General features: G+C 35.0%; 1 protein-coding gene across 6 annotated transcripts in view; it reads right to left on the bottom strand.

Annotated features, from left to right (window-relative positions):
• Positions 1 to 13,527, bottom strand: part of LOC123679953 (A-kinase anchor protein 1, mitochondrial-like) — a 46,589-nt gene that overhangs the window by 5,391 nt on the left and 27,671 nt on the right. For 4 of the 6 annotated variants that reach the window (XM_045617545.1, XM_045617551.1, XM_045617549.1 and 1 more), the window contains exon 2: positions 15 to 1,810. In XM_045617545.1, coding sequence (XP_045473501.1) covers positions 15 to 1,769 — 1,755 coding nt within the window. In that variant the 5' untranslated portion in view covers positions 1,770 to 1,810. Of the gene's footprint in view, positions 1 to 14; positions 1,811 to 10,751; positions 10,782 to 13,527 lie in introns of all 6 variants that reach the window. The other 2 variants (XM_045617547.1, XM_045617550.1) reach the window with 1 other exon arrangement.

The following is a 13,527-nucleotide window of genomic DNA, read 5'->3' as shown; positions in this document are numbered from 1 at the left end:
AAGACATTACTTACCTCACTTTCATTTAAACTGCTTAGAGAAGAGCTAACAAAAAGCATCGCATCAGGACTTGGATTAGCAGATTGTCTTCTGCTGTTGTGGGGATGTGTATCTTCTCTTTCACATCCACTATCATTTCTGCTTTGTTTGTTTGTTTGTTCATTCTTTTTAGGTGCTTTGTTAGTGAATTTTTTCTGGTTTTCATTCATAAGTTTGGCTCCTACATAATTCAAATCACAATTGAGTTTTCTGAATTTCCTTTTTTTCTTCTGTTTGGGAATAGCACCTGTACTGGGACCAGGTACAGGTTCAGCAGAGTTCTGTCTTTCCTCAGCAGAGCTGGGTCTTTCTTCAGCTGAAGTAGGTCTGTCTTCAGCGGAACTGGGTCTTTCTTCACCTGAACTAGGTCCTTCTTCAGCGGAACTAGGTCCTTCTTCAGCGGAACTGGGCCTTTCTTCAGCGGAACTGGGCCTTTCTTCAGCGGAACTGGGCCTTTCTTCAGCGGAACTGGGCCTTTCTTCAGCAGAACTGGGCCTTTCTTCAGCAGAACTGGGTCTTTCTTCAGCAGAACTGGGCATGTCCTCATCAAAACTAGGTATATTACCCACAGCGTTAAGTTTTTCTTCAGTAAGAGTTTCATCTAAGTCATTTCCAGTCATGCAATCCTCAACAGTTTTTGCTTCTGCATTGTTAAGATTTATTTCGTCAACCTTTTCGGTACAGACTGAAGGAGACACTTGGGTAGAATTGGTGGTTACTTCTTGAACCTTTTCTGCATTACCAGAAATTATATTATTACTTGTAGAAGTCATTTTGTCAGTGTTAGAATCAGTTTGTATTATAGACTCTTCAATGTTCAAAGATTGGTTAATTTCGAGGATTGCAACAGGTGAAACTGTTCCTTGATGGGTATCTTTTTTAGCAATGATTTCTTCGACCTCTTTGTCGACTATCGTATCAATTGCCTCAATGCTTTCTAATTTTGAAAGTGCCTGTTCAACTATTTCTTCCACTATTTGGACAATTATTGTTTCAGGTTTTTCAAAGATGTCGCCGTTTGAAGATTCCTGTTCAATTAAATCTACTATCGTTTCGGCGTTTCCAGGTTTATCAAAGCTTACACTGTTTGAAATTCCTTGAACAACTTCCTGGTTGTCTACAGTTGATTCTTCTTCACAGGTAGCAACTGTTGTAGGTGTCAAAAGTTCCTTCAGCAAATCTTTCCCTTTAACAGGTGAAGTACTGACTGAAAGTTGTTGGCTGGGAGAAGAAAAAGAACTTCTTGGTTTTGAGGGGGATTGGCAATTTGTAATTTTTCCTTGATTAATAAGTTCGAAGGGATCTGTGTTGACCACTGAAGACTTGAGTTTTTCAATATGAAGGTCCAACTCTTCGTCAGAAATATTCAGGTTTCTGGTTGAACGAAGTTCTTTAGGCAGGACAATTGGAATTGGGGCAGAATAGGAACGGCTGAAGTTCCTACTTGGACTTCCTTCTACGCTCGAAAGTTTTGAAGGTGTGTCAGCTATAGCACAGGGTGCGGAGGGATATGGCTCTACTGAGATTCTTCTCGACGAGTTTTGCTCAATATCCAGAGGTATGGATAAACTTCTATTAGTGTCAATGGAAACGTCAGTTTTAGCTGCCGATTCCTGGTCACCAGGGTCACTTCGTGCGCCACTTCTCTTCTTTTTGTACCAGTAAATACACGCTATTGTTGGGATTAACAATATACTCGCAGCTAACAACTGTGATCTGGACGGAGCCATTGCTTGGACGATCCACGGTTAACTGCTTTTGTAGAAACCTCCTGCAAAACAAAAAGTTAGCATTAATTTTGAAGAATAACAGCAATATGACATATACAAGGATAACCAAATAAAAAACATCCATAAGAATTTTGTTGAATTTTTTCTCATTATTTAAATTGGTTTCATATTAACTTTATACATCCGCAAATTTATTTTACTTTTAACCAATATCAAGATCGAAGGTTCAATATTTATTACGAGGAACAAACATTCAGTCAGCCTCAGTTGGTTTTACACTAAGTGATTCGGATGGCACATTTTCAAGCTCTATCTGAACGGATAGTTTCAAATGAAGTATATGAATCATATGAAAAATATTTCATGATATTTTCTATAGCATTTTCAAATGTATGATTTACATTTGTTCACCAGATCACACTTCTATTTCATCAAATCCATTGAATTGTGAACTAAAACAATTGCATATGAAACTAGGATATCACAATTGAAATACCAATATTTTACAGGATTCATAGAGTAATTTGGCGGAAGAATCACCTAAAAACGTGACATACTCAAGGCTGAACTTTGAGATGACAAACCGTTCAGATGAAAAGAAAATTGATAAATTAGGAATCAATTATCACATTCAAAATATCCACAAACTGTTTTTAATGTTACGATTGATGACAAATTTCATATAGGTAGTTCATAGAAATTCATGAAAGCTTCGAAATGGTCCTAATTCAAAGAATTTCCGGCGTGCATATCCCTAAACTTTGTTTACAATTTCATAAAAAAAGTTAGTGATCTTAGAGGATGGAGAGCCTTCAGGAAGAATTATTTCATTCAATTAACATTGATTTCCAACAAGCAAAAAATATATATTATGTAATTTTTCATTCCAATATAGAATCGCTTCCATATGATTATCTATGTAGTTCATGCAGTAAGTTTTTGTTGGAAATTGTCATTTTAACCGGAAACTGAACTTATTTTTTCAAAGTAATATTAAAACTTCATCATCATCAACAGACGTTGGTAGTAGATCGAATTACGCTAGTTACAGCGTATACATTGATTGTTATTGTTATGGAACCAAGAAATGCAGACAATTTGAAAGAAAGAATTGTGATAATTGCAAAACTACATAAGTTTTTCGCCAATAAGCGTACTGATTATTGAATCAGGAATCAGAAGTATTTTGTGGTTCAATTTTAACATTAACCTAGTTTTTAAATTGAAATTTTTTCCATCCTGATCAGGATAATAGGAAATTAAATTATTGTATTGTAACCTTTCTGTCTATTGAATATACAAAGTATTAATTTGACTGAGGTGTTCAAGTAAGTAAAAATTAATTTCGAAAATTTCGTCAGTCTTAGATATACAGGTGATACTAATAAAAAATCGATAAAATAAAAATTCGATAAGCCGATTCATGAATTAAAAAAAAAAGAATCAATTTAAAAAAAATCAGGTTTCCGTGGCATGCGTTTTGACATACAAATCTTCAACAGAAATTCAAACTCTAACCACTGTAAAAGTCGTATGTATGTGTTTAGCTCGAGTGATTTTGAAGGGCAGAATTACGAGGTTTGATTCTACAGCGAATTTCTTAAATTGTTGTTGATTATGAGTTGGAACGAAACAACTTATCGAGTTTCTGTCGAGTTCCTTTATCTCTCAACGGAAAAGGGAATTGAAACTACTAGCTAGTTTTATAATCTCGATTTTCCGGACTAGTTTTTCCTCCAATGTAAACACATAGTTCAAATAAGTTCACGAAAGCAAATACGTTCGCAATTTCTGGAAGTGAGTCATATTTCGGTTTATTGTGAATGAATAAAATTAAACCAGAATAATTTAAAGTCGTTGCAAATTATTCACCCATCATTTAAACAAACCCGTAGATAGTCTAAGTAAAATCTTCAATACTAGAACAGTAATTACAAAATTTCATAGGTTATACAAAAAAAAAAAAAAATGCATATGGGGCAGTGACAATCCTAATGTAACTGTTGAGAGACCATTACATCCACAAAAAAAATCAATTCTCATCGCTATAGCTAAATGATAACCGATTAAATTGAAACCGTCATCAGTGTCATCCATGTGACATATGGACATTCAATAGGAGAAAGAAATACTATGATCTCCAAGAACTGTCACATATTATGTGACAATCTTATATCAAGAAGCCAGCTATGCTCCAAGGTCGTCTGGAAGATTTCAAGAGTTTTGTATGGAGACATTATAGACGCAAGTCATTAGCGAAAATTCTCAGTTTACCTTGAAATCTGAAATGATTTAGATTCCTAATGATCATGTAAATCGGAATGTGAAATTCTTCTACAAGACCGCGCACTATACAAAGGGGCAGCCAGTACCCCGAAGAAGTAGTTCAACCTAATGGTAGTCTTGTGAAAGCACTACACTCATTTCAAATCGAAACATAACAATATGTAAATATGGCTAAAAATCACCAAGGACGTTATTTTGCATATCGACGATATCTAGTATTGTAAACACTAAAAAAAAGACGTTTGACATTTCGATATCATTAGTAACGCAACCTTTCCGTTGACCCTACTACATTGAATGACCTAATGCGATAAAAAGTTGTTCAAAAGTTTCTGTAATTTAAACGAAGGTTCATGATAAATTCACCGTTCGCGAAATTTTTATCATCCTTATTGTAGAGTACCCTAGAGAGGTTAGAGGAGATGAATTTTACTGATATTTTGACGAAATTTCATAAGAATTTTCGAGTTTATCCACATATCGAAACTGAAAATGTGAAAGGGATTAAAATTTATCCTTCCACAAGGATTTCAAAGGCATCTTTATTGAAAATGATGAACTAAAAGAATTGAATCGGTTCCCATAACAGAACCATGAAGAATGCCATCAACTCAATTTTAGTAAGAATTTATCGTATTGGCACTACACATCAGAAGGTTACAAGTTCACAAGGTTAATATCGGTGTACTCGAAAGTTCATAGATTGACTAGGTAGTTCTTGGACGACTGGTAGAGTGTACAGCGCCAAGAGTTGAAGGTGGTATTATACTGGTATCAGTTTCCGATACAGTTACAGACCTTTGATACCCACAGAGATGATGAACTGGGACTTCCTTATTCGCAGATGTCCGAAAGTTTCGAAAAAAAAAAACTGTAGGCTAATGAGGATTTATGAGATGGATATCAAACAAAGAACTGTACACAATTCTTGGAAATTTTTAGAAAGAAAATGATGGATATTATATCAAATTAACGAATTTGCTGAGCAACTTGTTTTTTCGAACAACCACTGAATTACCCCGATATGGCCTCGCTCGAATTTTTCTCATTTGAATATCGAATTTGCCGCAAGTACCGCATAGATTCCGAAAAAAAAACATGTATTCATGATACAGGGTGATACGATTAATTTCACCACAATTTTTCATGAATATTACAGATGCCTTCAAAATTAATTTCAGGGAATTTAGAAATGCAATTTATATCTGAAGTTCCCAATGATCGAAACCCTAGTTAATTGAGCAGGTTGGTATATGATATAATCTTCACATCTTTATGGAACTAGCACCTGTACCCATTCATGGTTAGTGGTGTTCCTCAAGTATAATTCACGGTCTCTTCACAATTATACATTGAAGCTATTATGTATCAGTTCGTTCACATGCATTTAATTTTACTGCTATTTTGGAAGAAACAATTTAAAATCTTTGTTTTTAGCTATATCGTATTTTCTTTCCGTATTTCACATGTTATTACTAACAAGTTTTTTTTAAAATGATTGAAAATCAATACAACGAATGTAAATGACAAGAAAGAGGAAGGTAAAGTAAGATTTTGACTTATGATTATTTAGTTTGGCGTTAGTCACTACTTCAGTAAGGAATGACAAGTAAAATTTTAGAGTAACACCACTCGAATCTTATCAGAAAGACATGTAGCCACAAATATGCGAGTTGATCATGGAAAATCTCATGAGAAGGATATAGTGCTGCAACCATAGCCGTAGCGGCCATTTGGCTGAAATCGTTTTATAGGGTGCTTTTTTTCGAGGTATATAACTTCAAGTTGGCATTAGTGTTCAAGATGGCGACCGATATAACAGCTGTCAAGTGATTTATTCTTAGTTTGGTTTGGCAATTCATCATGAATAGACTCACGCCTGAACAACGCTTGCAAATAGTGCAATTTTATTACGAAAATAATGGTTCTGTGCGGAGTACGTATCGCGCACTACGTCCATTTTATTTTGTTTAGCGATGAAGCGCACTTCTGGTTGAATGACTACGTCAACAAACAAAACTGCCGCATTTGGAGTGAAGCTAATCCTCAAGTGTATGTCGAAACACCGTTACATCCAGAAAAACTGACTGTTTGGTGCGCTTTATGGGCTGGTGGAATCATTGGTCCGTACTACTTCAAAAACGATGATGGCCAGAACGTTACAGTCGATGGTGATCGGTATAGAACTTTTTCATTCCTGAATTGAACAACCATGATGTCCAGGAGCTGTGGTTCCAACAAGACGGCGCGACATGTCACACAGCTCGTGCCACAATCGATTTATTGAAAGACACGTTTGGTGACCGCCTTATTTCACGTTTTGGACCTGTGAATTGGCCTCCAAGATATTGTGATTTAACACCGCTAGACTACTTTCTGTGGGGCTATGTAAAGTCATTGGTCTATGCGGATAAGCCACAAACCCTTGACCATTTGGAAGACAACATTCGCCGTGTTATTGCCGATATTGGACGTCCAGAATGGACTACGTCCGAGCCAGCCGTGGCGGTCATATGCCATAAATCATATTTAAAATGTAATGCCGCAAGATTATCTTGCGGATAAATAAAATTCATGTCAATCGAATAATCATCGTCCTTTTATTGCCATTTAAAGTTCTATAACTCTAAAAGAAAACACCCTTTATTTTTAATATCAAAATGAAACCGTTTATTGAAAAACCTTTCACAACTCGAGAAGAAAATTAGGAAATCTATAATTCCACTGGAAAAGAAAGCGTCTCAGTGTCTGACCAAGACCCCTCCGAGATTCCATTGGCAGAATACAAATTTATGAATCGTGAAGGGCCTGAATGCCTCTGGAAAATCGATACGGGGGGAAAATTCAAGGTTACTAGGAACGTAGGGCTGAAGGTCGCAGACTCCGACCGGCAAAAAAAAAGGGGAAGGGTCTGAGCTTTCTGGAATGAACGATACGAGAAGATTCGGGAGCGGATTTGGCGGTTTGAGGCGGCGAAATTTTAACGAAACGTAGTTCGAAGATAATTTTATCGCCAAACGCGTCACGAGGAAAATTCAAAAATGTCGATATGAATTATACGAATAGTATGGGCCTTGAAAATGCGATGATAATTTTTTTCGGTTCAGGGGATATCCAGTGACCTCAATAATTTGGTTAAACAATTAATGTAGAATTTGCGTAAACGATATACATATATATCAGCGGATTGGTTTTATTCATTAATTTAGTATACTGTGCATCCAATCGGAAAAACTGTAAATTGATTCATATATGCGAAAATGTTAATTTGTTAATGAACAGAATGTTTTTAATAATCTACCAACATTCGATTTCAAAACTCACGAGTTTATTAAAAAAAAAATTATTTCATTTCACCACAATGTCTGTATTTTTCAAATTTTGGACCGTGGATGTTCCAAACTCAACGACGACGAGTTCCTGGTCAAATTCAAGAATGTTCGTCCAGCCGTAAACACGATAATACACCAACAGCTGGTCAAAAAAAGAGTTAAAAACTAGATAATTCGAATTTTTGTTTTGTTTCGGATTCGATAGAGATGAAAATTTATATTTGGATGTAGAATGAAAATTAGAAAGAAGCCTGCTGCAAAATTTCATCCATAGAGTTATAAACATAGATAGAGGGAGTATACGCAATGTTTACATGTCCCCAACATGGTTAGATTACGTTGTCGGATTGGGATATATTTTCAAATCCACAATTTTACTATATCAATATAAATGTATATTATATTGAATGAAATATATTTGAGTGATTCTCAATTAAATATGCTAATTTAAATATTTGGAATCCGATATTTTTCCCAATTGTCGAATTTATAATAAGCAGAATATTCATTAGTTTCCGTATCTACCTGATGAAATCTAAGGTTTGGCAACTTTTGCTCTTCTAGTGTCATCGGTTGTTTCACGTCGTTTGGCGCGCTTGAAGTTTGTTTCCTGAATTTCTGATATATTTAAGTATTTATTTCAATATACTTTGAGTTAATATGAAACGTTGATTCACTATGGTACATAAGAAGTACTTTCTTTGTGGAGAAACTAGCGAATTGAGTGAAATATCGTATGACTGATATGTTTTCATTTCCGCGCGCTTCATGTCAAATTTGATAGTTCATGTTGGGGATAAAATTTGTTTACTGAAAATGACATATGCTCCCTCTATCTATGTTTATTACTCTGAAATTTCATCGCGTAATCAGAACCATAGAAATCTCTACTTTTGTAACCACAAAGGAGTTGAGATTTTGGGTATTCATATATAAAATAAGAATTTCAAGTTGATCACATTGTAAGAAGCATAAAATAATGAAGGAGAATATTGGAAAACAAATATGCGTGTATATAAAATAGTAATTTCAAGCTTTGTGCAAAATTTCGTGTGAATGACGTAATAAGAACCAAGAAAATTCAAGCAGAACATCGGGAAAAAAAAGGGTGAAGCACTGACGTTCATACACTTCTATAAGCTTCTATAAAACATACATCCACAATAGAAATAAACAACCGATTAGAACAAAAAAAATCGACATTCTATTTTTACGTACTAGTGTAGAAAGTTGAACTTTATAGCACGCAAAGACGGAATTATATAATTCAGAACTCGCCAAAGATCAATTGAGCAAATTAGTTTCACTGCATGTTTAACCTTTCATTTGATACTCATTCAGAAAATAACTTAAAAATATGCAGCTTCCGCAGAATGAGTTTTTATATTATCATTGTTGGAAATGAAAAATCAAATCAATTTTCACAAATTCTCATTGGAATTTATTTCACAATAAAAATTCCGCTTTTTATATTTGCATCATCTGTTTGTATTCACGCGTTGATTTTACACTAGGTTTTTTTCTTACTAATCTTCTCGAAATGTCCAGGTGCTCCAAATAAAACTTGGGTTCAGAGAGGCACAACTACAATAACTGAATGTTGTAGACCAACTGGGCGAAAGACCGAAATCCCTCAGGCAAAATTCGTCCAAAGCCATCTGTTACCCGACATGCGAACTAATAGATTTTCGAAGAGCAATTTTTATTTTCAAAATTGCACCATCATTGTCATAATAACTTTACGAATATCTGTAATTGGTAATATACTTTACGGTATTTTTATATTTTCATTAGTCTAGTCACAACTGATTCATCATTGTACAGACAGTTTCAAATTAATTATGATGTGTCTGGGTTTCTTACAATCGATGGTAATGAATGTACTGGTTAATCGGAGAAAGCAGAAACATTTACGCCAATTAGATAGCTTTTAGAGTAGATCACAGATAACTACTGAGGCTTTCTTGCGTTATTCTCGAATCTCATCTATTTACGAACCTGGACATGGTACAAGCAAGCTGATTCTCGGGATAAATCTTACTAAAATAATAACAAATTGACTAACTTATCAAGAAGTATCAAGCTAATCGTATCCAAGGAACAGAATATTGTTTTCAGGGTCACTATTAAGAAAAAGTCTGATGATGTTAAATCAGGTAATCTTGGCGGCCATTAGACCTTTCGAAGTTTTAAAGAATTAGTAGTCAAATTAACAACAAAGAGTCGATTCTATGCGAGTAAGAATCAATCCCTCGAAACAAAAACTGAAGTTTGCAGCATTTCATTGAGTCCTGAAATAGACTTTCCAAAAATCATTTGGAAGTTTAAGCGTGGTACAGAGTGTTGAATGTATTTTTCGAGTTTTAAAAGGTTTCTGTTCAGATGATGCTGATCTTCACGATTATATCTGTGTTTTTCTAGTTGCTGGCAAAGCACCCCGTATATTTTCGAATCCCTAAAAGCACCAGCATCAGGTAGAAAAGGTTCGAATACGCCATTAGCACAAAGGCAGAAGGTAGAATCCTGAAACTGCAGCTGACTAGTAGCATATTGTCTAACTTATCGAAAAATATCAAGCTTAGGAACAGAATATTGTTTCTAGGGTCACTATTAAGAAAAAGTTTGATGATGTTAAATCAGGTAATCTTGGCGGCCATTAAACCTTTCGAGTTTTCAAAGAACTAGTGGTCAAATTAACGATAAAAAGTTGATTCTATGCGAGTAAAAATCAATCCCTCGAAACAAAAACTCATATTTGCAGCATTTTATCGAGTCCTGAAATAAACATGAAAATATGCGTGAAGATAAAGACGAAAAAGGACTAGTGTAATAAGGGCTTCAGGAATATATTTTCACTTTTTCGGAATTCCAAAACTCATTTTGCAAGCATAAGCGAGATAGAAAATGTTGAATGTATTTTTCGAGTTTTAAAATGAAGGTTTCTGCCAGATTATCCTAATCTACACGACTATATATGTGTTTTTCTAGTTGCTGGCAAAGCACCCCGTATATTTTCGAATCCCTAAAAGCACCAGCATCAGGTAGAAAAGGTTCGAATGCGTCATTAGCACAAAGGCAGAAGGTAGGAGCCTGAAACTGCAGCTGACTAGTAGCATAAAGCTGGCCTGATGGCAAACCAATTTTGTAGGCTCCAAAATGCAGCTGCACGTGCTTTAAAATAAATCCCGAAAAATCGATAAGCATTCAATGACCATGATTTTTCTTGTTTAAACTGTAAATGTGATGAGCTGAATCTAACTACAGAAATGATTGCACCCATGTGAATTCCAGGGAGTTAAGAAGTTAAGAAAGCAGTACAAATGATGAAATTGGTGTATCCACGATATTAGTTGTGAATTCTTACCATCATGGCAACAACAGATACAGGACCACCCTGTAAAGCAATAAGTGCTCAAAATCAGTAATATGTTTGCAATTGTCGCCGAAATTATAATATGTAAATAGAAATTCAAAGGCATCGACCGAATCGTCATTTTCGAATCCTCAAATATGCATGAACCTATATTTTAACCTCAAACACGAGGATATGATGATCATTTTGTATTACAGAATGGTCAGGCTTTTATGTTTGTATCTACAGGCATTTCCGGTCTGGTTTGGATACATCGGCAATTACGAATTTAATATAACTAAATTCCGATTACTTCCGCCGAAAAAAAATATTCGGGAAGCTGTATGAAATGATTGACTGTGAAATTTGGATTCATTCGACCTTGGTTTAATAATAAGCATTAGCTCAATCATCGTCACAAAAGGCGTAGTAGATTGCAAAGACCGAGTCATTTTGCGATGTAAGGGCTGTTGTTCACTTATCATAAATATTATTCATAATCTAAATTTGAATGCGCGAAATATTGAATGAAAGAAAATTTCATTTTGTCAATATGGCATTCAAAAACTTCCGATGTCAAGTCAGTATTCTTGTCGTTAAATGATGTAATCTCTAATAAATGTTTGTCATGGTATCGTGGTTTTGGTTCATTATATTCAGTAACGACGATCGAATAAATTAACAATAGTATAATTTCGATACTGGGAATTCATTTTACAAATTCATCAATATCTTCATCAACAAATTGGTAATTTATGAACTTGTCACCAAAGCTATAAACTTTCTCTTCATAAAAATAGTTATTTAGCATAGTATTTCCAGAAGGTATTGTGTACTCTTGCAATTCAGCTTTAACGACCGGTATCATTGTTAATTGATAGTTGTATTTGCTTGCAGATAAAATTAATGTTCAAGAACTAATTGGATTGACAACATATCCAATCAACTAGAAGACAATGTTGAAAACGGTTATCTTTTATCAATACGTATTATTATTGGGTGCCCTTTTATCAATTTTGGCAATTTAATATCTTGATGTTTATTCAGACTTTGAGATAATTCCCACAATTCGAATAATTTTTCTATTTTTGTGTGCTATGAAAGAACGTTTTATATTTCATTTTATTTCTTCGTCTCAATTTTTTCACGTTTAATGAAAATAATTCATTTCTTAGGATCTGATACATCTCTGTCATAATAATAATAATCAGAGAGCGTGGCGCAAAGAGTGATATATAAAGACAATTTTTAAATTCTATTTCGCTTTATGCCTATTGGGCCAATTGAAAAGACCCGGTCTGATGCACAGATGGCGGTATTTGAAGCTAAGTGCAATAAACCTGAATTTTTGCGTCGATATGTGACAATGGATGAAACATGGCTCCGTAATTTCACTCCGGAGTACAATCGACAGTCAGCTGAGTGGACTGCACACGATGAACCGAATCCAAAGCGAGGAAAAGCACAACAGTCAGCTGGCAAGGTTATGGCATCAGTATTCTGGGATGAGAAAGGTATAATATTCATTGATTACCTCCAAAAGAGCCAGACCATCAACAGTGATTATTATATAGCGTTATTAGATCGTTTAAAGGATGAAATCGTTAAAAAACGACCCCATTTGAGAAAAAAAGTGCTGTTTCATCAAGACAATGCGCCGTGTCACAAATCAATGAAAATAATGGCAAAATTGCATGAATAGGGCTTCGAATTGCTTCTGAATCCACCGTATTCGCCAGATCTGGCCTCAAGCGACTTTTTCCTGTTCTCAGACCTCAAAAGAATGCTCGCTGGAAAGAAATTTAGCGCCAATGAAGAAGTAATCGCCAAAACTGAGGCCTATTTTGAAGCGAAAGACAAATCTTACGACAAAAATGGTATCGAAAAGTTGGAAGATCACTAAAATCGCTGTATCGCCCTCGAAGGCAACTATGTTGAATAATAAAATCGAATTTTGCCAAAAAAAATGTGTCTTACTATGGTAGACCGGAGACTTTTCAATTGGCTTGTTACAGTATAAAAACCATGTCATACAATTATTTGAATGAATTCTATGCGATATACCTTCAAATCAATTTCGAAGATAAATATTTTTGTGGCATTATGTAGGTTGTTTACATATTGATAAGTAGTATCAATAGGAAATCCCATAAGTGGTACTTTCGACGATATCCTTGAAAGAAGATAGCCATCAGTATCAATGGAAGAGCTTCGAACTTTCAAAAATGGTCGGCTTGTTGACACTATACTTTAATAGATAATGGTGGAACACTTCTCAAGAGAACTTTTCTAGAAATTCGAAAACAAATCGATAAGACCGCAGTTATTTCGAATAAAGAATGTTTGATACTTTCATAAGTCTGCGGGGTTCAAGTCTGGGAGTGAAGCAGGCCATTTCCGAAAGTCATATAATTTGGAAGAAGTAGCGAAATATTCAAATTAAAAATATTGGTTGAAGTGTGAAGAATGTGCAAAAACTTGAAAAAATTGCGACGTATTTGTTTGTTTTGGAGGTACAAACAGGTGAATAACCGTATTCTTCGATTAACTCACAGAAATAGATCCTTACCGAGTCAAGCCACGTACGTCGATTAATTGTTTAATTAACGTCAGACCATTAGACAGTCGACTTGATATCATCTCAAGACTTCTTACCCACGAAGAAGACCTGTAAGATGAAGCGTAAATTGAGCAATATACCTACTTTTTAAAGACGATTCTATCGATCTTCCGTTACATGAAAACATGTACTATTATGTACGGGACAGTGTTACGGAAATCTGTTTCT

This window comes from Harmonia axyridis, chromosome 5 (assembly GCF_914767665.1).
Source record: "Harmonia axyridis chromosome 5, icHarAxyr1.1, whole genome shotgun sequence".
NCBI classification, from domain to species: domain Eukaryota; kingdom Metazoa; phylum Arthropoda; class Insecta; order Coleoptera; family Coccinellidae; genus Harmonia; species Harmonia axyridis.
This window is presented reverse-complemented; position numbering and strand designations above follow the sequence as displayed.